General features: G+C 37.6%; 1 protein-coding gene across 3 annotated transcripts in view; it reads right to left on the bottom strand.

Annotated features, from left to right (window-relative positions):
- FBXW12 (F-box and WD repeat domain containing 12) overlaps positions 1 to 24,142 on the bottom strand; it is a 33,477-nt gene extending 9,335 nt beyond the window's left edge. The window contains exons 1-6 of one of the 3 annotated variants that reach the window (XM_031956748.1): positions 23,920 to 24,142; positions 22,275 to 22,312; positions 13,619 to 13,782; positions 12,186 to 12,304; positions 7,669 to 7,878; positions 465 to 629 (exon numbers count right to left, since the gene is read on the bottom strand). In XM_031956748.1, coding sequence (XP_031812608.1) covers positions 465 to 629; positions 7,669 to 7,878; positions 12,186 to 12,304; positions 13,619 to 13,782; positions 22,275 to 22,312; positions 23,920 to 24,048 — 825 coding nt within the window. In that variant the 5' untranslated portion in view covers positions 24,049 to 24,142. Of the gene's footprint in view, positions 1 to 464; positions 630 to 7,668; positions 7,879 to 12,185; positions 12,305 to 13,618; positions 13,783 to 22,274; positions 22,313 to 22,653; positions 22,673 to 23,919 lie in introns of those variants that run through there. The other 2 variants (XM_012543701.3, XM_031956738.1) reach the window with 2 other exon arrangements.
- Between the last annotated feature and the right edge of the window lie 511 nt (positions 24,143 to 24,653).

The raw sequence follows: 24,653 nt of genomic DNA, 5'->3' as shown, positions 1-24,653 counted from the left end.
TGCATAGAGCACTGACAGAAAAAGGATCTTGCCCTAACTCTTACTACATAGTACTTGTCAGAGATGAAACTTGAAAGCAGTTCTTGTTGGCTCCATGATCTATTCTGTACTCATACCACCTAACTCTCTAGTAACTCACAGAAAGAACCTAAATGCTCTTGGGAAAAGAGCTTGGAGGCCATTTGGCTCTGAGAAATAATTCCTAGGCCAGAACTGATCTGTCCTCCTGCCAGACTTCTCTGCTGCACTTATATTCTAAGGAGTATTGAGTTATTTTGTGCCTTGTTTTCTTTCTCTCATTAGAGTGGAAGTTTCTATCCCCCATCATAGAATACAGGGCTTTTGATAGAGCAGACAGCGTGCTGGACTGAACGGAACCAGATGCTGGAATGTATCGCTGCAGCATGTCATCAATATTTTAAAGAATACAACCAACGGGAGAGATTTTTCAGAGAAGACCATACCTTTACCAAAACATCCGGATTCTTAGTAGAGCCAACCAATATCCAGTTCTTGTCTTGTGAGCAGCGTAGCAAATCTATATGACAGTTCTGAAATGCAGTAACTTGGGAGACCTCCTTCAAGCAGGGAACTGTTAAGGTATAAAGCACACCTTCTGTGATGGCCACCTAAAAAGAAAAAAATTAGAAATATCTATAATGCAGTGGGAATAAATAGAACTCACAAAGCAGATAAAGAGGAGACTTATCTGGCACTCAAAATAGGTTTATGACATTGAAGTCACTAAGCTGCTGGTTTCTATCTGTTGGTTACTGCCAACTTTGGCCTAAAAATAATGAAGAGCTGCTTAAGAAAATGGTACCTAAGGATGGGATTTGGATTTGTAGACCACAGTTTAAAATACAGCATTGACAGGCTACCAGAGCAAATAATAATTCATAATAAGGAAACACTAGAAGCTTTCCCAATTAATATGGAGCAAAGCAAGGGTGTTCTCCTTTCCCCACCAACTTGAGATAGTCTAGAAAGACTAGCAATAGCAATAAATAAGTGAAAGAAATCAAAGGCACAAATATAGGCAATGAAGAAAAAATCTTTGCTGATGACATGATGGTTTAGTTAGAAAATTCTAGGGGATTGGTAATGAAAGTAATTGATAAACCTACAGCACTTCTTCATGGCAACAAGGAAAACTAAGAGTAAAGACTAGAAATAATAATTTAAAATAACTATAAAATGCATAAAAATCTGGAAATGAATCCATCAAAGTCTATTTAGTTCCTGTGTAGATACAATTGCCAAATTCTCCTTAAAAGAAATAAAGAACAATGCATATAAATGAAGGGATAATCAGTGTTCATGCCAAAGCTATGGCAACATAAAAGAATGACAATACTACTGACATTAATTTACAGATTTTAATGCTATGCTTATTAAGCTACCAAAGAAATTATTTCAGGGCTAGGAAAAATAATAACAAAATTCTTTTTGAGGAATAAAAGATATAGACTATCAAATGAAATTATAAAAAAAGTAGAAATGAAAGATTATAGCATTTCAAGACATTAAATTATGTAATAATCATCAAAAAATATTCAGCATTTGTTAAAAATAGAAAACTAGATTAGTGGAATGGATTAGATAAAGAATAATTAAAAATAATTGAATTCAACAATCCAGAATTATAAACCTAAAACATATATTAACTAGAGATGAACTCTGTATATGACAAGAATTGCTAGAGAAACTCAAAAATAGACTGTTAGAAATTAGGGTTAGACCAACTTCTTATGCCACCTACCACAATAAACAAAATGGATATGCAACCTAAATATTAAAGATCACAACATTAAAAAATTAGAAGAGAACTAGACCAGGTACTTTTCATAGCTGTGGCTAGGGGGCCAATATTTAACTAAAGGATAGAGGCAACTACAAAGGATAAAGTGATAATTTTGATTACACAAAATCTTGATGAATAAATTTAATGCAAACAGAATAAGAAGGCAAGTAGTCAACTGGGGGAAAACCTTTGCATCAAATATCTCTGTTAATTTTCAGATGATGAAATTGAAACTATTTCTACTCATATGAATGGAAGTTCCAAATAATTATTGATCAGAGAAATGCAAATTAAGACTACTCTGAGATACCACTATACACCTGTCAGATTGGCTAAGATGAAAGGAAAAGGCAATGATGATTGTTGGAGGGGATGCAGGAAAACTGGAACACTGATGCATTGTTGGTGGGATTGTGAATGGATCCAACCATTCTGGAGAGCAGTTTGGAGCTATACTCAAAATATTATCAAATTGTGCATTTCCTTTGATCCAGCAGTGTTACTACTGGGTTTATATCCCAAAGAGATACTAAAGAAGGGAAAGAGACCCATATGTGCAAAAATGTTGTGGCCCTTTTTGTAGTGACCAGAAACTGGAAACTGTGTGGATGCTCATCAATTGGAGAATGACTGAATAGATTATGGTATATGAACGTTGTGGAATATTATTGTTCTGTAAGAAACGACCAGCAGGATAATTTCAGAGAGGCCTGGAGAGACTTAGATGAACTGATGCTGAGTGAAATGAGCAGGACCAGGAGATCATTATATACTTCAACAACAATATTGTATGAGGATCAATTCTGATGGGAGTGGCCATCTTCGGCAATGAATTGATCCAAATCAATTCCAATTGATCAGCGATGAACAGAAACAGCTACACCCAGTGAAAGAACACTGGGAAATGAGTGTTGACTGATTGCATTTTTGTTTTTCTTCTCAGGTTATTTTTATCTTTCTAAATCCAATTTTTCTTGTGCAACAAGAGAACTATAAAAATATGTACACATATATTGTATTTAAGATATACTTTAACATGTTTAATATGTATGAGACTGCCTGCCATCTACAGGAGGAGGTGGAGGGAGAGAAGGGAAAAGTTGGAACAGAAGTGATTGCAAGGGTCAATGTTGAAAAATTACTCATGCATATGTTCTGTTAATAAAAAACTATAATAATAATAATAAAAATCTCTATTAAAGGTTTGATAACCAAGATATATAAATAACTAACACAAATATATAAGACAAATATTTTTCAATAAATAAATGGTCAAATAGGATTTTTAAAAAAGTTTTAAAAAGAAGCGTGAACAAATTATCATATCCATATGAAAGAATATAATATAATAAGAAAATAAGAGAAATAATAAAAATAAGAAAAAGAACTAATATGTATAAAGGGATTATTATGTGATAGGCACCAAACTAAGAACTTTCTAATCATTATCACATTTGATTTTAACAATAGTGGGAGGTAGGTGCTATTATTATCCCCATTATACATATAAAGAAACCGAGGCAAACAGAGAGTTAAGTCACTTGCCAATAGTCACATAGCGAGTAAGTTTTTGAGGCCAAATTTGAATTCAAGTATTTATGACTCTAAGCTCGGCACTCTGTTTTCACTGAACCACCTCTGAGGTTTAACTTCATATCCAAATGGGAAAAGATGACAAAAGATAAGAAAAGTAAAATACTGGAAGGGGCTGTGAAGAGACTGATACATTTGTTAGTGGAGCTTTGAACTGGTCCAATTATCCTGGAAAGCAATTTGGAACTATGAGAAGAAAGTGATGAAAATGTTCATAGCCTCTGACTCAGAGATACCACTAGGTATATACTCCAAGGAGGTTACTAACAAAAAAGAAAAGCCCCATATACAACAAAATATTTATAATAGTATGTTTTGTAGTAGAAAAGAACTGAAAAGAAAGTAAATGCCTATTGATTTGGGAATGACTGAATAAATTATAATATTTAAACATACTGGAATATAAATATGATATTAAAAATGACAAATATTTGAATACAGAGAAATAAGAAAATGCTTCCAAAGAATTGAAAGGTGAAATAAACAGAATCATAAAACAGGAAAAATGCAGGTGATGTAAAAATGAAAGATATCAATAAAAAATGTATTTAAAAATACAAAAGTAGGAAAAAAAAACAGTGACTACAAAAAATTTTAAACCTTATTCATTGTTTGAGAGACAGTGAGAGGGTAAAGAAAGGATTAATGGGTCAAATAATCTAAAGAACAAAAGATATTAGGAAAAACAAAGGATGAAGTAAATTAATATTTCATATAAAATATTTATTCCCTTATTAGCAAATCAATGTTATAGTGGCAGAATTATACAGAGGAATTATACTTAGGTGGAAAATTTAAATATATATAGGATGAAAATAAGAGGATAAAACAAATTTTATTAGTCTTCAGGCAACTCTAGGAGAGAGAGTTAAAAATCATGATTTCAAATAAGGCAGCCAGCAACAAAAATTAGTACTATCAAAGGAAATACAGAAACAATATTATGAGTAAGGGTACTACAGACAGTGAAATATACCATATTTATAACCAAATGCATCAAATGCTATAATGGCAAAGTCCTTAAAAGAAAAATTAGATGAAGTACAAAAATACAGTAGGAAACTCATATTCTTCTCTCAGAAACAGATAAATCCAATAAAAAGAAAACCAAGAAGGAAAATATAAAGATGAACAAATTGTTAGAAAAATAAGATTTGACTGATCTATGGCCTATTCTGAATAGGAACATTAAAGAAAACGTATCTATCTTGGCATTTTATTTAAAAATGGTCATGAATTGGAATGTTAAGGAACTATGAACAAATATAGATTAGAACAATAGTAATGAGAAAAGAAATATGGACAAAATATGGAAATTTAGTAATGACATTCTAAGTAATAAATGGATCCCTGAGTTATAGAAATAATTATAATTAATGAACACAATGAGAAAACACAAATTATAGCTGTTAAAGCTATAAATTAAAAACATATTATATAGTTGAAGTAGTTCTTAGAAGAAAACACATTAAAAATAGAAAAGACTTATCCAAAGAATTGCAAACATTAATGACTATAAAAAAGACAAATAAGAAAGAGTAACAAATACAAATTAAGATAATTCTGTGTTTTACTTCACGCTGATAACATTGACAAAAATGACAAAAATTAAAAAACAACAGTTGAAAGGGTTGTAAGAAATTATAGATTGTGGACATATCTATATACTGTGATAGAACTATGACCTAAAATAACAATTCTGGTGATCAAAATATTTGCTCTTTCATTTAAATATCATATATTTGGGCATCTGCTCCTCCAAGGAGTTCAATGGCAGAAAGGTGCCATAAACACCCAAAATAATTCATATCAACACTTTTGATATGCTAGCAAAGAGTTGGGGGAAAAATTAATGACCATCAGATGGATAATGGCTAAAGAAACTATGTTATACATAAATGTAATGGAAGACTATGTGTGTGTATGTGTATATGTATGTGTAATGTGTGATGCTGACAACTGACAAACCTTTGGGTTTCTCATTTTTTTTAAAACTAATTTTTTTCAATTTTTTTTTCTAGTTACGTGTAAAACAACTTTTAATATTGATTTTTTTTTTTAATTTGAGTTTCAAATTCTCTCTCTCCTATTTCTCTTTCCTGAGAAGGCAAGCAATTCAATATAGGTTATACATGTGCAGTCATGCAAAAATATTCCATGTTGTGAAAGAAAACACAGAGCAAATTCTGCCCTCTCCCCCTCAAAAAAAGTATACTTTGATCTGCATTCAGACACTATCTGTTCTTTCTCTGGAGATGGATAGTATTTTTCATAATGAATTCTTCAGAATTTCTTGAATCATGAGTATTGCTGAGAATAGCTAAGACATTCACAGTTGATCATCACACATACTGTTCTTACTGTATACATCATCTCCTGGTTCTGCTCACTTCACTTTGCATCGGGTTATCTGTGTTCCCAGGTTTTCTGAAAGTATCCTGCTCCTCATTTCTTATAGTGTTCCATCACAATCATATAATATTACTTGTTCAACCATCCTCTGATAGGCACCTCCTCTTTTTCCAATTCTTTGCCACCACAAAGAGGTGCTATAGATATTTTTGTTGATGTCTGTCCTTTGGTCTCTCATTTCTTAATAATGAACTGCATTTTCCAAAATTTTTTTATTGTCTTTTCCCATGCCTATCTTTGCTTTGAAGCCTTTATGTATCAGGGTATATTATCATATTAAGGGATGATTCTTTTTGTTTGTTTTGTTTTTCCACTTAGTAGTACTTTTTTTTTCCCCAATGACATGTAACGATAGTTTTCAACATTAATTAATTTTAGATTTTGAATTCCAAATTTTTTCTTCCTCCTGCACTATGTCTCCCTTCCCCAACTCGGCAATCAATCTGATATAGGTTATACATGTGCAATAATTTTAAATATATTTCCATATGTCATGTTAAGAAAGAAAAATCAAAACAAAAGGGAAAACCATGAGAAAGAAAAACAAAAAAAAAAAGTGAAAATAGTATGCTTCAATCTGCATTCAGTCTCCATAGTTCTCTCTCTCAATGCGGATGGCCTTTTCCAACCCAAGTCTATTGGAATTGTCTTGGATATTGCACTGCTGAGAAGAGCTAAGTCTACCATAGTTGATCATCACATAATCTTGCTGTGTACAATATTCCCCTGGATCTGTTCACTTAGTCTACATGTAAGTCTAAGATTTTCTGAAATCAGCCTGCTCATCATTTCTTACAGAACAATAGTATTCCAGTATATTAAAATAACACAATGTTTTCAGCCATTCTCCAGTTGATTCTCAACATCCTTAGCTTCCATTTCTTTCAGGCTGCCACTCTCATGCAAAGATGGAAAGGGGTTCTCTGGGACTGAAGATAAATTCTTATGTTTATCTGTTTGAGTCATAAGAGCCAAATAGCTATTTAAAGAATAGATAATCTGCCTATGATCGGCCCATCTTCCTTCTTCCTTCCTTCTATCTATACAGATCAATTTCTTGCACTTTATGATTACTAAGAGTTGCTTTCCACTATGTTATGTTGCCATCTCCCTTTAATTCTATTATAAAACACTGAATGCCAGAGCTAAAAGCAACCTTCTGAAGGGACCTTAGAATACAGAATGTCAAAGTTAGAAGAAATCTTAGAAAACAGAATGTTTAAGCTAGAAGGGATCTTAGATCCAATCCTATCAAAATTAGAAGAAACCTTAGAACCAGAATGTTAGAATTAGAAGGAATCTTAGAACACAGTGTCAGAGCTGTAAGAAACTTAGAATGCAGTGCCAGAGATCGAAGTTGCCTTAGAACACAGATGATTAAAACTAAAAGAATTAGAGCACAGAATTAGAAGGGGCCTAAAAACAGAATGTCAGAAATAGAAAGGACCTCAGAACACAGAATTCTGGGCATAATTTAGTAGTTAGAAGCATAATAATAGTAATTAGAAGGGATCTTAGAGCCAATCTAGTTCTGGGATTTTTATGCTGAGTCTGTGAGACTCTTAAGGGATCTGTAGTAAATCTAGAAGGAGGGGGTGTAGTGGGAACTTAAATGGGGAAAGAGATATTTTTATTTCCCTAGATTCTCATTTCTTTTATAATCCTATGGATTTTATTTTCTGTATTTAAGAACACTGTTCTGAGGAGTCTGTAGGAGTTATCAGGCGACCCATGGAGGTCCATGGCACAAAAAAATTTTGAAAACCAATTGTGTGCGCTTCATCATTTCACAGATAAGGAAACAGGTCCATAGAGAGAAAATAACTTGCTCAAAGTCAAACACTTTCAAGCCTACTTACTGTCAAGAAGGGGCCTTCTGGTCCCTCACAGAGCACCAGATTACAGCAGGAAGAGGAGGTGACAAAGGTAGCCTGCTCCTTCCCAGTTTGTCCATCCCACACCTTGACAGTCCCTTGCCCATCCACGGTGATGACTAGCTGACGCTCAGGGATAGTCAAGATGCTCCTCAGTGGTGCCCGCTGAATAGGACTGGACCAGATCTGAGTGCCCTGGGAAAACAAATGATCATCATTTACCATTCGTGAGAACTGCTATAGCAATACTGACATTGATGTTGCTCTTACCTTAACAATCTCCAGGGCTTTCCATTGCCTATGAAATAAAATAAATTCCTTATCCTGGCATTCAAGGCCCTCCCAACCAACCTCTCTAGCTTTGCTCTGGGTCACTCTGTGCCTCCTGTTCCAGGAAAAACTCTATCCCCCCCCAACAACTCCACCCTAGAATCAGATTTATAGTGGAAAGTCAGTTAGTACTGTAAGAGATCAATTCTAAATGCAGTTCTCTGACTTGAGAACCAAGTAATCCTTCCTTATCTTCTTCTCTCTGTTCTTTTCTGGGCCTTACTTATCAAGAAGTTCCTCATTCCTGAAACAGACCACCCTCCCTAACCTGTAAGATAAACACAGATAAAGGCTGTTAATCTGCAGCCTTTCAAGTCCAATGCAGAAGCTAAGTCTTTCAAGAAAGCTTCCTAAAAATCTGTTCTTCTCATTTATCCCCTCTTGAAAATAATCAGTGATCAGGATTTCTTCCTCCTCACATTTGTCACAACCCTTTTGAGATCTCTCATTTCCATTTAGCTCATTTGCCTTTACATCCATCAATCAAACAACATCTATTAAGTGTCTACTTTGTGCCAGGCACTGTGCTAAGTGCTAGGGATACAAAAGGAGGCAAAAAATAGTTTCTTCCCTTAAGGAGCTCACAATCTAATAGAGGATCAAACATGCAAACAAATATATATAAAGTAAGCTATACATAGCATAATTAGGAAATAATTAATAGAAGGAAAGCATTGAAATTAAAAGAAGTTGAGAAAGGCTTCCTATAGAAAGTAACATTTTAGTTGGGACTAAAAGGAAGCCAAGCAATTCCCATAGCCTTGTGATGGAAAAAGCCATCCGAATGCAGAGAGAGAACTATGGGGATTGAATGTGAATCAAAACATAGTTCTTTCACTTTATTGTTGTTTGTTTGCTTTTTTTTTTCTTTCTCATGTTTTTTCCCCCTTTTGATCTGATTTTTCTTATACAGAATGACAAATGTGGGAGTATGTTTAAAGGAATTGCACATGTTTAACCTATATTGGATTGCTTGCTGTCTAGGGGAGGGGAGAAGAGGAAGGAAAAAAAAAATTAGAACACAGGGTTTTATAGGAGGGAATGTTGAAAACTATCTTTGTATGAATTTTGGAAAATAAAAAGCTATCATTATAAAAAATAATTTTAAAAAAAGGAAGCAGGAAGGAGCAGAGGAGGGAGAGCGCTCCAGGCATGAAGGATCGTCACTTATCTGTGTATTTTTCCTCTCCCATTAGTTTATAAATTCCTTAAAAGCAGAGTCCATGTCAGATTTAATTTCCTAACTCTTTTATGTGATAGTGCCTTGCCTTTAGTAGGTGCTTAGTTAAGTGCTCACTGAATTGAAAAACTTTAGCAGAATGTTCTCTGCAATTTCTGGCTTAATAAAAATTATCTTTCCTTCAAACACTTTTCTTGTTCTTGTTCTCAAATTCTAGAACCACTTGGAAGAAATTTAAAAACCATCAAGTTAAACTTCCTTGCCTTAAAGAGGCCCTGGGAACCCAATAAAAAATGGAAGTAAATTACCCAAGGTCACCTAGAAAATTAGTGTCAAAACTGATACTCTTCCCTGAACTTTGTCTCCGTATTTATGTCACCTCAATGATTCAGCCAACCTCCACAACATGTTGGAAATCTTGACTCAGAGCCAGATGAGGCTTCCAGAGATTACATCATCAAATGAAACCAAGAGAAGTATTCTCGGGGTCACAAGCCCTCTGTGCCCTTCACTTTCTTCCATATCTACTGAGCTGGAGAACTAAGGGGCAGCAGCACAGCCTCTGGACCTAAGATCCTGGTTGGAGGTCTGGCTCTGACTTTAACCAGAAGCATGACCAAGGCAGGTCCTTGAGTGTCAGACCAGATGATCTCTGAGATCCTTTCCAGCTCTGACTTTTTATGATTTTTAAGACAAAGAAACGGATCCATGGCTTGGACAATGTGGGGAATCAACATGGCTTTCTTTAGTTTTTAATAGATATCACCCCCTAATCTGGGGCTTAAAACAAAAGGACCCATTTTGAGGTCTCTTTAGTCTCTGTTTTTACCTCTCATGTGAAAGAGACTTGAGTATTTCATGAATTAAGTTTTTTTAATTGATTAATTAAATCAATAAATGGATTAAATTGAGTATTTCATGAATTAATCTGCCCTAGTGGAGTAGGCCTCCTATCCACAGTCCTAGAGCCACTGCAATGGCAGGCAGACTTAGAAAGCAACTAGAAGGAGGCTGGGGACGAAAAGGTCATTATTCACAATACAAAAGGTCTTTGCTCTTTCACTACACTCACCACAGTTGCATTGAAAATAGGGAGTTTGCCAAGTATATTTAACACTAGAAGGATCAGATGCATCAAATGATGCAAAAATATGCTTGGTCCTTCACAGAAGTCAAAAGTTTAGATATTTAGAGTTTGGGAGAGATCTTAGAGGCCATCTAAACTATTCTTCTAATTATATGTCAAATGGTTTATCCAGAACATGCACAGATATTCTTTGCCTAATTCCAGCTGAATAGGTGTTTGACTCAAGCATTTGGGTGCATCAGAGATGAAGATAAACTCTCCAGCAGCTTCCAGATCTATGGCGTGACCTAAGGACGGGGTGTTCTGGGGTGATGTGGCAAACCCTGAGTGTGTACCTCTGTCCTTCCCCCTTTCCTGACTCCCCCTTTCCAGTCTTATACCTTCATAGTAGCTAGGAGGTGAGGTCCCTATCCCTCTATCCCCTGTACCACTTAGCTACCTCCATTTCTCTTTGTATCTAGGCTTTATTCACCTACCTAGAATGCTCTCTCTTTAGCTCTACATCTTATAATCCCTAGTTTACACCAAGGATCAATTCAAGTGCCAAATCTTTTCCTTATTCTCCTACCCACAGTCCTTCTCATCCTTCCCCAAAATGATTTCATACACATTTTCATGTATTTAATTGTTTCTGTATGGTTTCTTTGCCCTGCGTCCTCTCCACAATAGACTATCAGCACCTTGAAGGTAGGGATTATTTGGTTTTTAACTTTGTACTCCCTGAATCAAGCCTGATGTCTGGTACAAAATCAGCACTGAAAGAATGTTTGTTTGAGTTAAGATCTAGGAGCTAAGCTGGGGGTAATTATTTGCATTACAAAGAGATTATCTGGTTTACAAAGCATGTCACCACAACATTCCATTAAAAAATTGTCCTCCCTCATATATGTAACTTAGTATTAAATTAACAACAATTTTACACATACCCCGAGGATATGTCCAGGAATATATCACTTGGTACCAATTTTATACTAGTGAGGTAACTTTGAATTAGTGGGTAAAATCTTACTGAAAGAATCATGTTGTTGAGTCATTTCAGTTGTGACCAACTCTTCATGACCCTGTTTGGGCTTTTTTTTAGGGGGGAACAACAGATATTGGAATGATTTGCCATTTCCTTCTTCAGCTCATTTTTACAGATTAGGACACCGAGGCAAACAGGATTCAGTGTCTTGCCCAGCATCACACAGCTATTAAGTGTTTGAGGTGGATTTGAACTCAGGAAGATGAATGAATGTTCTGGACTAGTCCCAACACCCAACACTTTGCCACCTAGATGTCCCTATGATGGGATCATAGAATGATAAAATTAGAGTTGGGAGAAACCCAGATTATTTGTACATCCTTCTTATTTCGCAAATTAGGATACTGAGTCCTAAAGAGCATATCAAGATGCTACTTTACCATGCACTTAAAAGTAATTCTTATTAATTAATGTTAGAGCCAATTTGGCATAAATGATAGAGTACTGACCTTGGAATCAAGAAGGCAGGTTCAATTGCTGGCCTCTGACGTTGTCTAACTCCGTGACCTGAGAAAGTACCTTAACATTTGTGTTTCTCAGGAAACTCCACAGAACTTATTTAGCAAGTCACACAGAGGCTTTGATCCATATTAATGGGAGCAGTTCCCAGACCTGGAATTTCTTTGGTGACAAAATCACAATAAGAGAACTGAAAATGAGTTGCACCAAGATTGCTGTTGAGGAAGCATTATCCCCCTACTGAGAATTACCACAGAGCTCTTTCTTTGCAGGACTATTTCTAAAAGTGTGGGCTGGCCATAATTAAATTTAAAATACTGAGCAGTGTCCACTGCAATTCCAGGAATCTGTCAACACAGCTTTTGCATCAATTAGGTTTTTGGCTGGGAACACCGCACCTCCAAGCCTCCTGCTGGACTTACCTCTTGCACATTCCAGGCACGGACAGTACAGTCTGTTGACACAGTGCACACCACTGACTTCTTCTGCCCATCAAACGTGTGTTCACCAGCTGAGAGGTAAGCTATTCCATCTATCTTTCCTGAAATGAAAAGCAAGTGGACCCCTTTTGACCACAGGATGAAATAACTGAGTTTCTCTACTAAATTATGATAAAGGTATCTGAGAAACTCTTAGCCTGGTCCTCTCTTCAAAAAATTGACTTGGCTGTGGAATGACCAGGAAAATGGGCTTGAGGTCCCTCAGCAAGTATGACTTGCTTAGGAGAAATGAAATAAATCCTAGTATTCTCCTATGCTTGGGCTTCAGTTTCTTCATCTACACAATCAAATTGGATTAGAGAAAAAAAAAAAATATATATATATATATACACACACACACCCCTATATAAATTCCTTATTACTCTAATATTCTACATTGCAAGGTTCTTTCTAAGCCTTAGAGTCATATGTGATGTTTAAGTATTTTATATTTGAAGGTCCCTTCTAGTCGAAACGTCTAGTCTAAAGTCTCTAATATTCTATATTAAAAGGCCCCTTCCAGATGTGATACTCTATGATTCTAAATGAATTCAGAAAAAATTTGGTGTTTAAGTCAAAGAACCCTAAGATTTTGTTGAATGTGAGCATTATTAGAACAAATGATTTGCAGGTCCACAAATATAGCCCTCACCTCATTTCTCCCTTGTTGCTCCCTTCTGTCCCTTGGTAATCCATGTTTCAAAATACTAACTTTATAGCCCTTGATGCATTCTTAAACGGTGCTCCCATATATCATCTTATTTTCTCTCATGACAAACTATGAGTTAGGCAAGGCAGAGACTGTTGTCCCCATGAGGAAACTGAGGTAAAGGAGATTAAATGACTTGGCTAGGATGACATAGCTCACTAGAGGCTGAAAAAACACATTTCCTGAATCCAGCTCTATGATTCTAAATGAAGTATCATTTAGGAAAGAATTCAGGATAGAAAGAATTCCTCCCTTGAGAGAGAGCTCAGAATTTAAATCCTATGTTATAATCTCTCCTGATATTTAAAAAAACCCCAAGGTGAATCTGTTTTCTTCTAACCCACAGTCCCATGGTCACTATAATAAAAGAAATGGGAAAGAGAGGTGGGGGCCAGAATATTTCTTTGGGTCTTGGATTATGAGTCAAGAAGATATCAAATCCCACTTCTTTGAGGTATGATCTTGAACAATCATATCACCTTGCTCAGACTCAGTATTCTCTTCTGCAAAAATGGAAATAATGCACCTCTTATTGCTGTGAGCCTTTCATAGAATAATGTATGGAAGGCATTCTACAAACTTTCAAGATGTATGTGTGTGTATGTGTGTGTGTGTGTGTCCATGTGTGTGTGTGCTGGTTGTTGTGTTTCCTCTTAGTATTTATTACCTTCATGCCCTGAAATGGCTTTGCAAGTGAAATCTTGTGAGGGCCTCCCACGGGCCATTTGGTGTTCCACTTGAGAACGTTGGAGATAGTACTGTTTCCATGTCTGTGGTCCTTTACTTGATTGAGAAATGTTACAAAAAGTCCATCTGCTCAGGCTCAGACTCCTAAAAGAGAGCGACAAGGTTTCATTTGGGTCCCAAATGATTTTTCATGCCCCTCACAAGCAAGTTGCAGGAAGCGAGTGGCCAGGGCACTCAGGCAATAAGCATTTATTAATGCCCCCCGCTTCTTGCCCCATAGGAACTCATAGTCTAACAACTAGAGGCACATGCAAATAATTTTTAAATACAAGCTACATACTGGGCAAATTGGAAATAATCAGCAGAAAGTGAAATGAGCAGAACAAGATTATTGTACAAGGCAACAAGATTATACCATGATCAATTCTGATGGACGTGGCTCTCTTCAACAATGAGATGATTCAGACCAGTTCCAATGATCTTGTGATAAAGAGAGCCATCTGCACCTAGAGAGAGGACTGTGGGAACTGTGTGGTTCACAACATAGCATTTTCACTCTTTTTGGGTTGTTTGTTTGCACTTTATTTTCTTTCTCATTTTTTTCCAGTTTGATTTGATTTTTCTTGTTCAAAATAATTGTATAAATATGTATATGTATTTATATATATAAATATGCATATACTGGAGACTTGACACCTAGGGGAGGGGATGGGGGAAGGGGAGGAAAATTGGAACTCCAGGTTTTGCAAGGGTTAATGTTGAAAAATTATTCATGCATGTTTTAAAAAACACTTTAATAAAAAAAAAGAGATTAGCAAAGTAAAAAAAAAAAAAGGAAAATAATCAGCAGAGAGAAGGAAGAGATCTGGAAAAGCTTCTTGTGGAAGTTAAGATTTTAGTACCAACTTGAAGGAAGCCAGAAAGATCAGGGGGCAGAAATAAAGAGTGAGATTAGTACTCCTCAGGGATTCTTTCTTGAAGTTTAAAGATGGACTATATGAGTTATAGCCAGGGTCCCTGGATCCCCAAAGTTCATAGTGGTAAGGAAGATGTAAAAAGTCTGGAAAGATGAAAGCTCTTCTCATCAACACAATGATCCAAGGAGTACAAAAGACTCACGATGCAAAATGCTATATATAACCAGATAAAGAACTAATAGACTCGGGATACAGATTGAAGCATACTTTTTTCATGTATTTTATTTTGTGTGTGATTTTTCCTTTTTGATCTGTTTCTTCTTTCAAAAATGTGATTAATATGAAAATGTTTTACATAATTGCACATACATAACTTGTATTATGTTGCCTACCATTTTAGGAAAAGGGGAGAGAAAGGAGGAAGGGAGAAATATTTGGAGCTCAAAATCTTGTAAAAGTGAATACTAAAAATTGTTTTGACATGTAATTGGGGGAGGAAATAAAACGCTATTTTAAAAAAAGAAGACTAGAAAGGGAGGAAGGGAACAAGTTATGAAGAGATTTGAATGCCAAACAGATGACTTTATATTTGATCCTGGAAGGGCTAGGGAATTAGATATTTATAGTGTAGGGAGAGTGATCTGCTTTTGAGGAAGTTTAATTTGACAGAAGGGCTGGAGTGGGAAGAATGATCCTACAATGCCTACAGTGATGCTATTCTTGACTATAAAGCAGGGGAAACTTTGTGATTTGGAGGTCACATATTTTCATTATCAGGAAAATTACCACAAAAATAACATTCAGGTGCAAAACTTTGGGCTTAGGTGAACCTCACTGGAGGGAGAAATCTGAAATACATATTGTTAAATTGAACAATTATTTATTAAGCACCTACTGTGTTTGAAGTGGTAAGGATACAAACAAGGACAAAAGGGGGAAAAACCCCTAAATGGTACATGCCTTCAAAAAAATCTTACATTCCATCGGGGGGAAACAATAAAAAAGCCATGCAAACATATATACAAAATAAATACAAAGTAATTGGGGGGGGGGAGGGTAGAGGAGAAGCTTAACAGTTATGGCTTTCATGAGGGATCATGAAATGATCTTTGTCCCAGGAATCATAGGACATTTTAGGAAACACTGTGTTAGAACTAGAAAGAAAAAAAAAAATCCAAAGAGTTAGTAGAGTGACTTCTTTGAGCTGCAGTTTCTTCACCTATAAAATATGGATTACAATATTTTCACTATATATCTCACAGGTTTGTTTCTAGGAAAATGCATAAAGATCTGAAGAACATTATTTAATAGGGAATGGCATCAATTATACTAATTCACAAGTTCTTTTTAAATGTCACTTGTCTATTTTATGTAGTTACAAAATTCTGACCCATCATCTTCATCTTTTAACACTAAATGATAGCAAAATTTATGGCCAATACACAATAGGTATTCATAACCATTTTGGTCTTTGTCCTTGGCCACAGGAAACAACTTCAAATTCTTAGTAAGAACCATTTTCCAAAGAAGAGTAAGTAATTCAACCAAAAGTACCTAGGAGTCAATGCCAAGGTTAATTAAAATCAGCCAGGTGTGACCATAAAATAATGCAGCTGATTTTTAACATACATGCTTGAACTTGTTTTGTTTAAAACATAAGTATTCTCTTTTAGGATACTCCCCAAGGGAGGCTACATACATATATGCCTACCACAATGCCATATCTCAAGGCATCTTTGGACCTTCCTTTTCAAATGATTAAAATTGTTTCTTTAGTGGAATCTTCTCTGTCTCTAGTTATTTTCTCCTTAATCAAAGATCCAACACATACCTCATTCCATTCTTCTGGGGTTTTTTTACACAACATTCCCTTTTTTACATTTAGGACAGATACTTCCATTGGCATTTATTATGGAATATCAAAGCATCAACAAGCATTTATTTAGAGTCTAATATTTGAGAATACTGTGCTAGGTGCTGGAGACAGCAAACCAAAAACAAAATACAAAACCACGTCTCATTATGGAGCATACATAGTCTAGTTGAAAAAAAGACAACATGTAACATATACTGGTATATATAAATATATAGAAGACAATTTGAAGTTGGAGAAAGGAGGGAGGTAAGTATCACCAGCTAAGTGGTTCAGCAAAGGTTTTGTAATTCAGGAGAAGGGAGGAAGAGGCCATTTCCCAGAATGGTGGACAGCCAGCACAAAGATGGTAGCTGGAATGTCATGTACAAAAAAGCAGGAGGAAGGGTCTTGTCTTGACCACAGGGTAGGTGAAGATGGCAATGTGAAGTAATTCTGGAAAAGGCTGGAACCATATTGTGAAAACTTTAAAGACTAAATAGCAACTTGTATTTAATTTTGGAGGCAATGGAGAGTCAAGGAAGTTTACTGAGTATAAGAGTAATACTGTCAGAATTAGGCTGAAAGGTAATCTGGCTATTCAGTGGAGGATGGATTGAAGTGTATATGGAAGAACTGAATGCAAGAGCCAATTAGTCTGCCATGACCGTCCAGGCAAGAGGGCATAAGAATGTGAGCTACAGGGGTGGACTCATGAGTGGAGAGAAAAGGATGAATGCAAGGGATGTAAAGCATGTGCTATTAAAGTGTTCTGGAGGCCCCAGGGTGGGGGAGGTGGGGAAGGTCCCTTCCAGTTCTATATCTATGATCCTATAATCAAGTGCAAAGCCAGATGTTGATTCTTCCTTGCCTCTGCTTACACCCTTCATTTTTTTTCTTACTTTAATGCTATAATTAGTAGTATAATTATATACTAGTGTAACAGCTGGAAGAACTTTTAATGTTTCTCTGTAACAAATAATGCTTGCTCTTGATTTTAGATGCTTTTGATCTTAAAAAGGAAGAGTCTTCATATGCTTATGCTGTTTTAGAGTGTTACAAAAAATGATTGAGAAAAAGTGAAATTCTCTAAGTTGAATTGTATAAAGAGTAGCTTTTGTGAAAGAAAGTGATTTAAGAAAAATGAAATTCTCTGAGGATTATATTACAAGAAAAAACAAAGTGATCATTAATATCTACTACACTTAGCAAAGGGTTTGTTATAATCATGTATTTTTACTGTTTAATTGGTAATATGATTCTATTTCAATTTTTTTCTGATGTAAAACAGTTCCTGAATCCCTTGCATGAATTTAACCATAGCAATAGAGTCCTTAAATATATCACTGATGCCAGTTTACTATAATACTATTTAATATATGTGCATCAATATTGTTATACATTCCTTAGTGACACTGGGCTACAGTTAGTTTTCCTTTCTACTTTCTCTCCCTCATAAATTGGGCATTAGGAGCACTGTTTTGGTCTCCTTGCCCTGTTTTCCAGATCACTTGTCTTCCACAATGGATATCTCTCAACTTCTTTCATATTTTACCTTTGCTCTAATAGTTTTTGCTGAATTACCAAGTTTTAAAATTATTTTTTTGATTTTTAAGTATATACCATAGCTATTTTCCCAAATTCTGTTCTAAGCTTTGTATCTATTAGTCTATATGGACTTCCAGACACTCTTGGGGTCTTTGTGAGCATGCCTTTCTCCTTTCTGGTTCAAAGTTCTAACTATTATTTAATTACTTTCTTATTTAGGGTTGAAATCTGGGAATCTCTGATGTCAATCTTCACTCTTTTAGGACATTTTCTTTTTTTATACTTTCCTTAGGCTCTCTGATATAAAGATAGATAGTTATCAATATCTATCTATCCGTCTATCTATATGTCTGTCTGGCTATCTATCTATATATTTATCATCTTCTGTCTATCTATTCATCTTCCCAGGATTCAACTCAGAGAAGAAAGAGAAATTGAGGAAGTAGGAGACAGAGAAGAAGAGGAGAAGACTGAGAGAGAAGGAGAGAGAGGGAGGGGTAAGAAAGAAAGAGATATGGAGAATTTCTTTTCCTCCCAAATCTGTTTAGGAGAGGAATTTGAGGTTTCTGCCAGGTTACAGTGAATTTATTTATTTATTTATTTATTTTTTTTGAGGAAGAATTGGTAAAAATCCTTTTTGGATATACACTCCAACTGCTAATGTTCCAACATTCTCCTGCTCTGCAGCCCCTTTGAATTTTCACCACATGGAACCTTTAATGTCAGACCTAGAGAAGGGTGGGTGGGAATGGAAAGACCAGATGAACAAAGTGAAGTGAAAAAACAGCAGGAGTCTGAGTAGTGACAAACACTTCTAGAGCTGGTAAAGGTCCTTGGTAGGTAACTGGCCCACCTGAGATTAGTCTAATCTCTGGGGCTGTTAGCCTGCCTATCAAGGGGTGTGGTACAGGCAGGAACCAAGTAGTCATGCAAAATAGTGGGAAGGTGACAACATGGTCCTGCTATTTTAAAGTCTATATGAATTATCTTTGAGAAAGTCCTTTTCCTTCCATTCTTTCATTGTTCATACTTCTTACATTTTTTGAAATGGGAAAGGAGACAGAATTAAGGCACAAATGCCATTTGTGGAAAACGGTGAAAATATTTGCTGTACCAAACAACCTTGCACTTGATCATGTATACCCCCATTGTTGTTTCAGTCGTGTCTAACTTTTTGTGACCTCATTTGGGGTTTTCTTGGCAAAGATATTGGAATAGTTTGCCATTTCATTTTTCAGTTCATTTTATAGATGAGGAACAGAAGTAAACAGGTGACTTGTTTAGGGTTATATATCTATTATTTGTGTGAGGCCAGATTTGAACTCAGGAAGATGAGCCTTCTTGACTCCAGGCCCAGCATTCTATTCTCTTTGCTACCTTCTGAACCTTTCCTTGCCTACTGGTTCTTTCCTAGCTGTCAGACACATTCAAGCATCCTCCCTCCTTAAAAAGTCCTCATTAAGCCTTATATCATTCTTAAACTATCTTCCTATTTTCCTTCTCCCTTTCTCAACCAAATTTTCTGAAAAAGCTGCCTATACTCGTTATAATCTCAACCCACTTCAGTTCTTCTCACTCACTCATTTCTCAACTCAGTATTCTGGCTCCCAACCTGATCACTAACCTGAAACTTCTCTCTCCAAAGTTACCAGTTATCTCTTACGTGCCAAATTCAATGAATGGTCTTTTTTCTCTGATTATCCTTCTTGATCTCTCTGAAATGTATGTTGTCACTAAGTGATTTTCCTCCCCCCTCCCTACTTCCTTCTTGAATTCATTCTTTTTCATGAAACAGCTATTCTCTTGGCTTTTCCCCTAATTGTTGGATCATTTCTTCTGAGTCTCCTCTGCTGGGTTATCACCTGTATAACACTCCCTAATTTTGGATTAAGTGCTGTCCCTAGGTTCCTTTTCCTTTTCTACACTTTCTCACTTGGTGACCTCATCAATTAACACGAATTAAACTATCATCTTTATGTTGATGACTCCTAGATTTCTAAATCCAGTCTATTTTCTCTCAAGGTCCAATTCAACATCACCAAATGATACCTGTACATCTTAAACTCTACCCATTTAAAACAGCATCCACTCTCCTCCTCCCTCCCCCCAAAAATCTTCCTCTTTTCCAAACTTCCATATTTCTGTCAAGTGAACCACCATCTTCTTAGTCAATTAGGCTCACAACTTTATTATCACTTATGACTTCTCTCTTTCAAATACCTCACCTGTATGTTCTCCAGCCAATTCTTATCATTTCTACTCACACAATATGACTTGCATCCAACCCCTTTTCTTCACTCAATCCACCATCCTAGTTCGAGCACATATTGTCCCTCCCCTGAACCATCACAACAGCCTCCTAATTGGATTTTCTTTACCCCAATTCATCTTCTACAAAAGTGTCAATGTGATTTTCCTAAAAGCACAGCTCTGAAAACATCATTCTCTTACTCAAAAGAAATGTGATGGTTCCCTTTTTGCTTCTACAATCTATGATCAAATAAAAACTCCTTTGGAATTTAAAGCCTCTTTTTGATCTGGTCTCAATCTTCCTTTTCAGCCTTATTATATTTTTACTATTTATTTCTTCGACTTATGAATACTGTGATCTAGCCAAATTGACTCTTATTTTCCCACATTTATAACACTCCATATACAACATCCACAATTGCACTAGAATGCATTCGTTTCTTTGCTCCACCTATTAGAAATCCTAGTTTCCATCAAGGCTTAGCTTCATTATTATGTTCACTATGTGGCCTTTCTTAATGTTCCCCCAAATCCTAAAGTCTTTTCTCCCAAATGACCTTCTATCTATTTTGTATGTATCTATATAACTATATATGGTTTTTCCTGTAAACTAAACTGTAAGCTCTTTGAAGGTAGATAGGTGTAGAATTGAATAGAACCCTAGATCTGGAGTGAGGAAAACCTAAGTTGAGATCTGACCTCAGACACTTACTGTGCATCCTGTGCAAATCACTTAACCAGTCTGCCTCAGTTTCCTCATCTGTAAAACAGAGATAATTATGTTACTTTATTGAAGATTGTAGAGAATAAAATATGGTGTTTACAAAATATTTGAAAGCCTCAAAGTACTATATAAATGCTAACTATCATTATTATTATCCAGACAGTCTGATTAGCACCCTGGGAGAGGTTAGAAGGAAGAAGGGTTCTAGGGAGCAGGGTGTCATGTACTATAATTCCAAGGATGGTATAATGTCAAAGTGGGCAGGAAATATGGCTCTTCTCTAGAAAGCGCCTCTTCCTTCAAGAAATGGGTCTGCTACACAAAGGATTTTTTAATGGTCCATATAGTTATCAAAAGACATATATTACTACTGTACATTAAAAGCAAAAATCCTTCATAATAAATAATAAAGCAAAAGCCCTTGTATGGAAGAATTTGCATACAGGTAATATGAAGAAAAAAAAAAACAACAACACTAAAAACCAGAAGGAATCAAGAAAGTTTTCACTTAAGCTCCAGCACTTGAGCTTTAAAGGAAGTTAAGGATTCTAAGATCAGAAGATCAGAGCTTAAACTTTTTCCACTCTCAACCTCTTTTCACTTGAGAAATTTTATTCAACCCTGAATATATTGGTATATAAAATAGGTAGGTGAATCAAATATTTACTGATAATAAATTATAATTTTGCAACTCCCCCATTGTGACCTCATACGGGGTCACAACCCACAGTTTAAGAAGGTTTATATTGAGACAGATGGAACCTCAGATGCCATTTTACAGATGAAGAAAGGTTTAATAACATCTCCAAAATCATGCTGGTAGAAATCATTAAAGGAGAATTTGATCTCAGGTCCTCTGTATCTAAAGATATACTGCATTACTTTTCTAAAACATTGGTAAAGGAATACATTACAATATTTGTCTCAATAAAGACACAGAAATAAGAGATGAAGTTCAAATACACCAGGGGTCTGGGGATCCCAGAAGAAGACACAGAATACCTGCAATGAAGATAAGGCCTGAGCTCTCAATGACCAGTAGCTAGTCTGCCTGAAAAGTAGAATGCAGAAGAAAGAGGAGGTATGTAAAATGACTAGAAAGGCAGAAAAACTGAAGGAGCATCGATGAATGTTATTATCCTAAACAAACCATTCCTGACAAATGAAGAAAAAAAAATCACAAGTCCTATCTCCCCCAATCACTCTCCTCTGCTCTTTATTGCCCCATAAAAAGACAAGGCTGAGCAGAGGGCAGGTATTTGGTAAAAGGCCAATAGATTGTTTTCTTTCCCTGAGCTTCCAAACCTCATTCTTCCTTCCTTCACTCACTCACTCACTGACTCACCTCCACAGGAAGGCAGACTCAGCAGCTTCATTCCAGACCTGGGGAAAGAAAAGGAGAAACATTCGAGGAAATATCTGTTACTCTGGTCTCTTGACTCATTCTCTAATTTTTAGAGTAAGTGTCCTCTCAGAGAATTGTTGTTTGTCCTTCATTCTCAAAGAGGACCATGATACCAGGGAGGTGATGCCATGACATGTAATTGAATTGGATTTAAGTGAGGAAGGGCTGTGCACGATCACCTGCCTCTCTTTCCCCTCCAGAGTCATCTAGATCCAATGGCAAGATATAGATCAGGATGACTGGAGATGGTCCTGGATCTTCTCAGGGAGTAATCCTGAAGGAAAGGAGAATGGGAGAGAACTAGAACTCGGCTACTCACCATCCAGGCTCAGTATACCTTCTGTCTTTCCAATCTTCTTTTGAAATCTCAGGCTTATCTATTCTAAAACCAATAACCTCAGGTCCAAGTTGCCATAATGTTACTCTAACATGGAGGGTAGCTTTTCAAGGAAAGAATTTAGAATCAGGATATCTAGGTTCAATTCTTTTTTCTATAAGCTGTTATCTTTGGCCAAATCACTGAATTTTAGCTTTCTCAACTTGGAAAAAAAGGCTTTAGCTGAGGTTACTTTTATTTTCAAAAAAAAAAAAAAAAAAAAAAACCCAGACCATTGATTCCCCCTTTTCCAATAAACTTCAGGTCTCATGCCACAGAAGAGCTTCTGACCCTTAGCTCAGACTACCTGCCAATCTAAGTCTTTGATCTTTAAAGAAGATGGAGATGGAGATAAGGGACTATTCAGTGGCTATGGAAGACTGCAAAGAAAATGACATCATCTGAACTCCTAGATCCCACCCCATGTCTATCTAAAACAAATGCCAATCATATAGAAAGCAGAATTCCCCTCCCCCAACCTTTTCCCCTCGGGTTATGCGTTTGAGGAAATATCTATTTATTTAGATGTCCTCAAATCCTATTCCCCGCAAAAACCACAAAATGAGGTAAGGCTAGTGAAAAACATCCAACCGGGAATCAAATCTCCCCCACCTCTGCCTCTGTTGCCAGGTAATTTCCCCTCAGATCCCCCTCGTGATCCCGTATCTAGGGTTATTCCATTTAGCTTACATTCAGGAAGCATGGCAGGGTGTGTGTGTGTGTGTGTGTGTGTGTAGGGGGGTAATTTGGAGGGAGGAAGGGGGCAGGAGATGGGCCTGGTCGAGACCCCGGGACTTCACATAAAGCCTCTCCAAACTGCCCCAAGAGCAGCCTTGTAGGTTTTGCTCTGTGTTATAAAGGACAGAAATGGCAGGGGCTGAGAAACTGAGGAATCCCAAGGTAAGCAGGAGAGATGATGTCATGCACAGGCCCGTCGTGGGCCAGAAGCCCAGAACCGGTAAATGGGTTCGGCCCGGACCCTTCTCTGACGCTGGGCTGTCCAGGGATTCCGATGCCTCCGCCCCAACCCCGCTAGTCCCACGGGAGCCCACGGGCAGCGCCGCCGGGCTGGGCCCCGGCATTGCGGGGCGGCGGGGCGGGGGAGGGGACGCGGACGCACAGGGCCTCGGGGATGCCCGGACCAGACAGGGAGTGGGATGCCCGTCGGGGTCGCGGGCGGGCGGATAAGCAGGAGCTGCCGGCCCGTACCTTGTCCACCTGGGCCGCGCGGAGCAGATCCGGCGGCTCCAGGAAAGAGAAGACGTGCAGAAGCCCGTCCAGCGGCAGCACCGCCGGAGTCCCCATGCCGGGCCCGGCCTGGCCAGTGCCTTCAGTCATCTTCCGCCAGCCCCGCGGACTTCTCCGAGTCTCGCTCCCAGGCTACGCCCAGCCCCGCCTCCTCATCGCTTCCGTCTCGGCGGCCCGGGCCCTGTCCCCGCCCCCAGTCCTAGACTCAGCGACGATGCTCCGAGTCGCCCCGCCTTCCCCAGCCCGGCCCTCGCCCGGCCCCGGCTCGGGTCGCTCCGGCCCCGGACTCTCCCCCTGGCCTTCGCCCGCAGGATTCAACCTAACGGCCTGGCCTAGGCGGAAATCCCGTGCTTGTGGCCCGGCCCCCTAGGACCTCCTCCCTTCCCATCACACCGCGCCCCGACCCCGCAGCTCTCCCGGCACCGGGGCCGATAAAGCTCGAAACTGGGTAACTGGGCGGAATGGGCAAGTGACAACCTCCTCCCCTGTCCCCCCTCCCCTCGCCCCGGGCCGCCGGGGCAGAACGGCCCCCGCCTTCGGGATCTGTGTTTTTCCACATTAAATCCGTCATTTTATTGTGTGCGTGCGTGCGTGTGTGTGTGTGTGTGTGTGATGTGTGACTACACAGGCCTCTTCAAATCGCTAATTTCGAATGACCTGATATAAATACGCAAACCTTTACTACATCGCTACCC

Source organism: Sarcophilus harrisii, chromosome 1 (assembly GCF_902635505.1).
Source record: "Sarcophilus harrisii chromosome 1, mSarHar1.11, whole genome shotgun sequence".
Taxonomy (NCBI): domain Eukaryota; kingdom Metazoa; phylum Chordata; class Mammalia; order Dasyuromorphia; family Dasyuridae; genus Sarcophilus; species Sarcophilus harrisii.
This window is presented reverse-complemented; position numbering and strand designations above follow the sequence as displayed.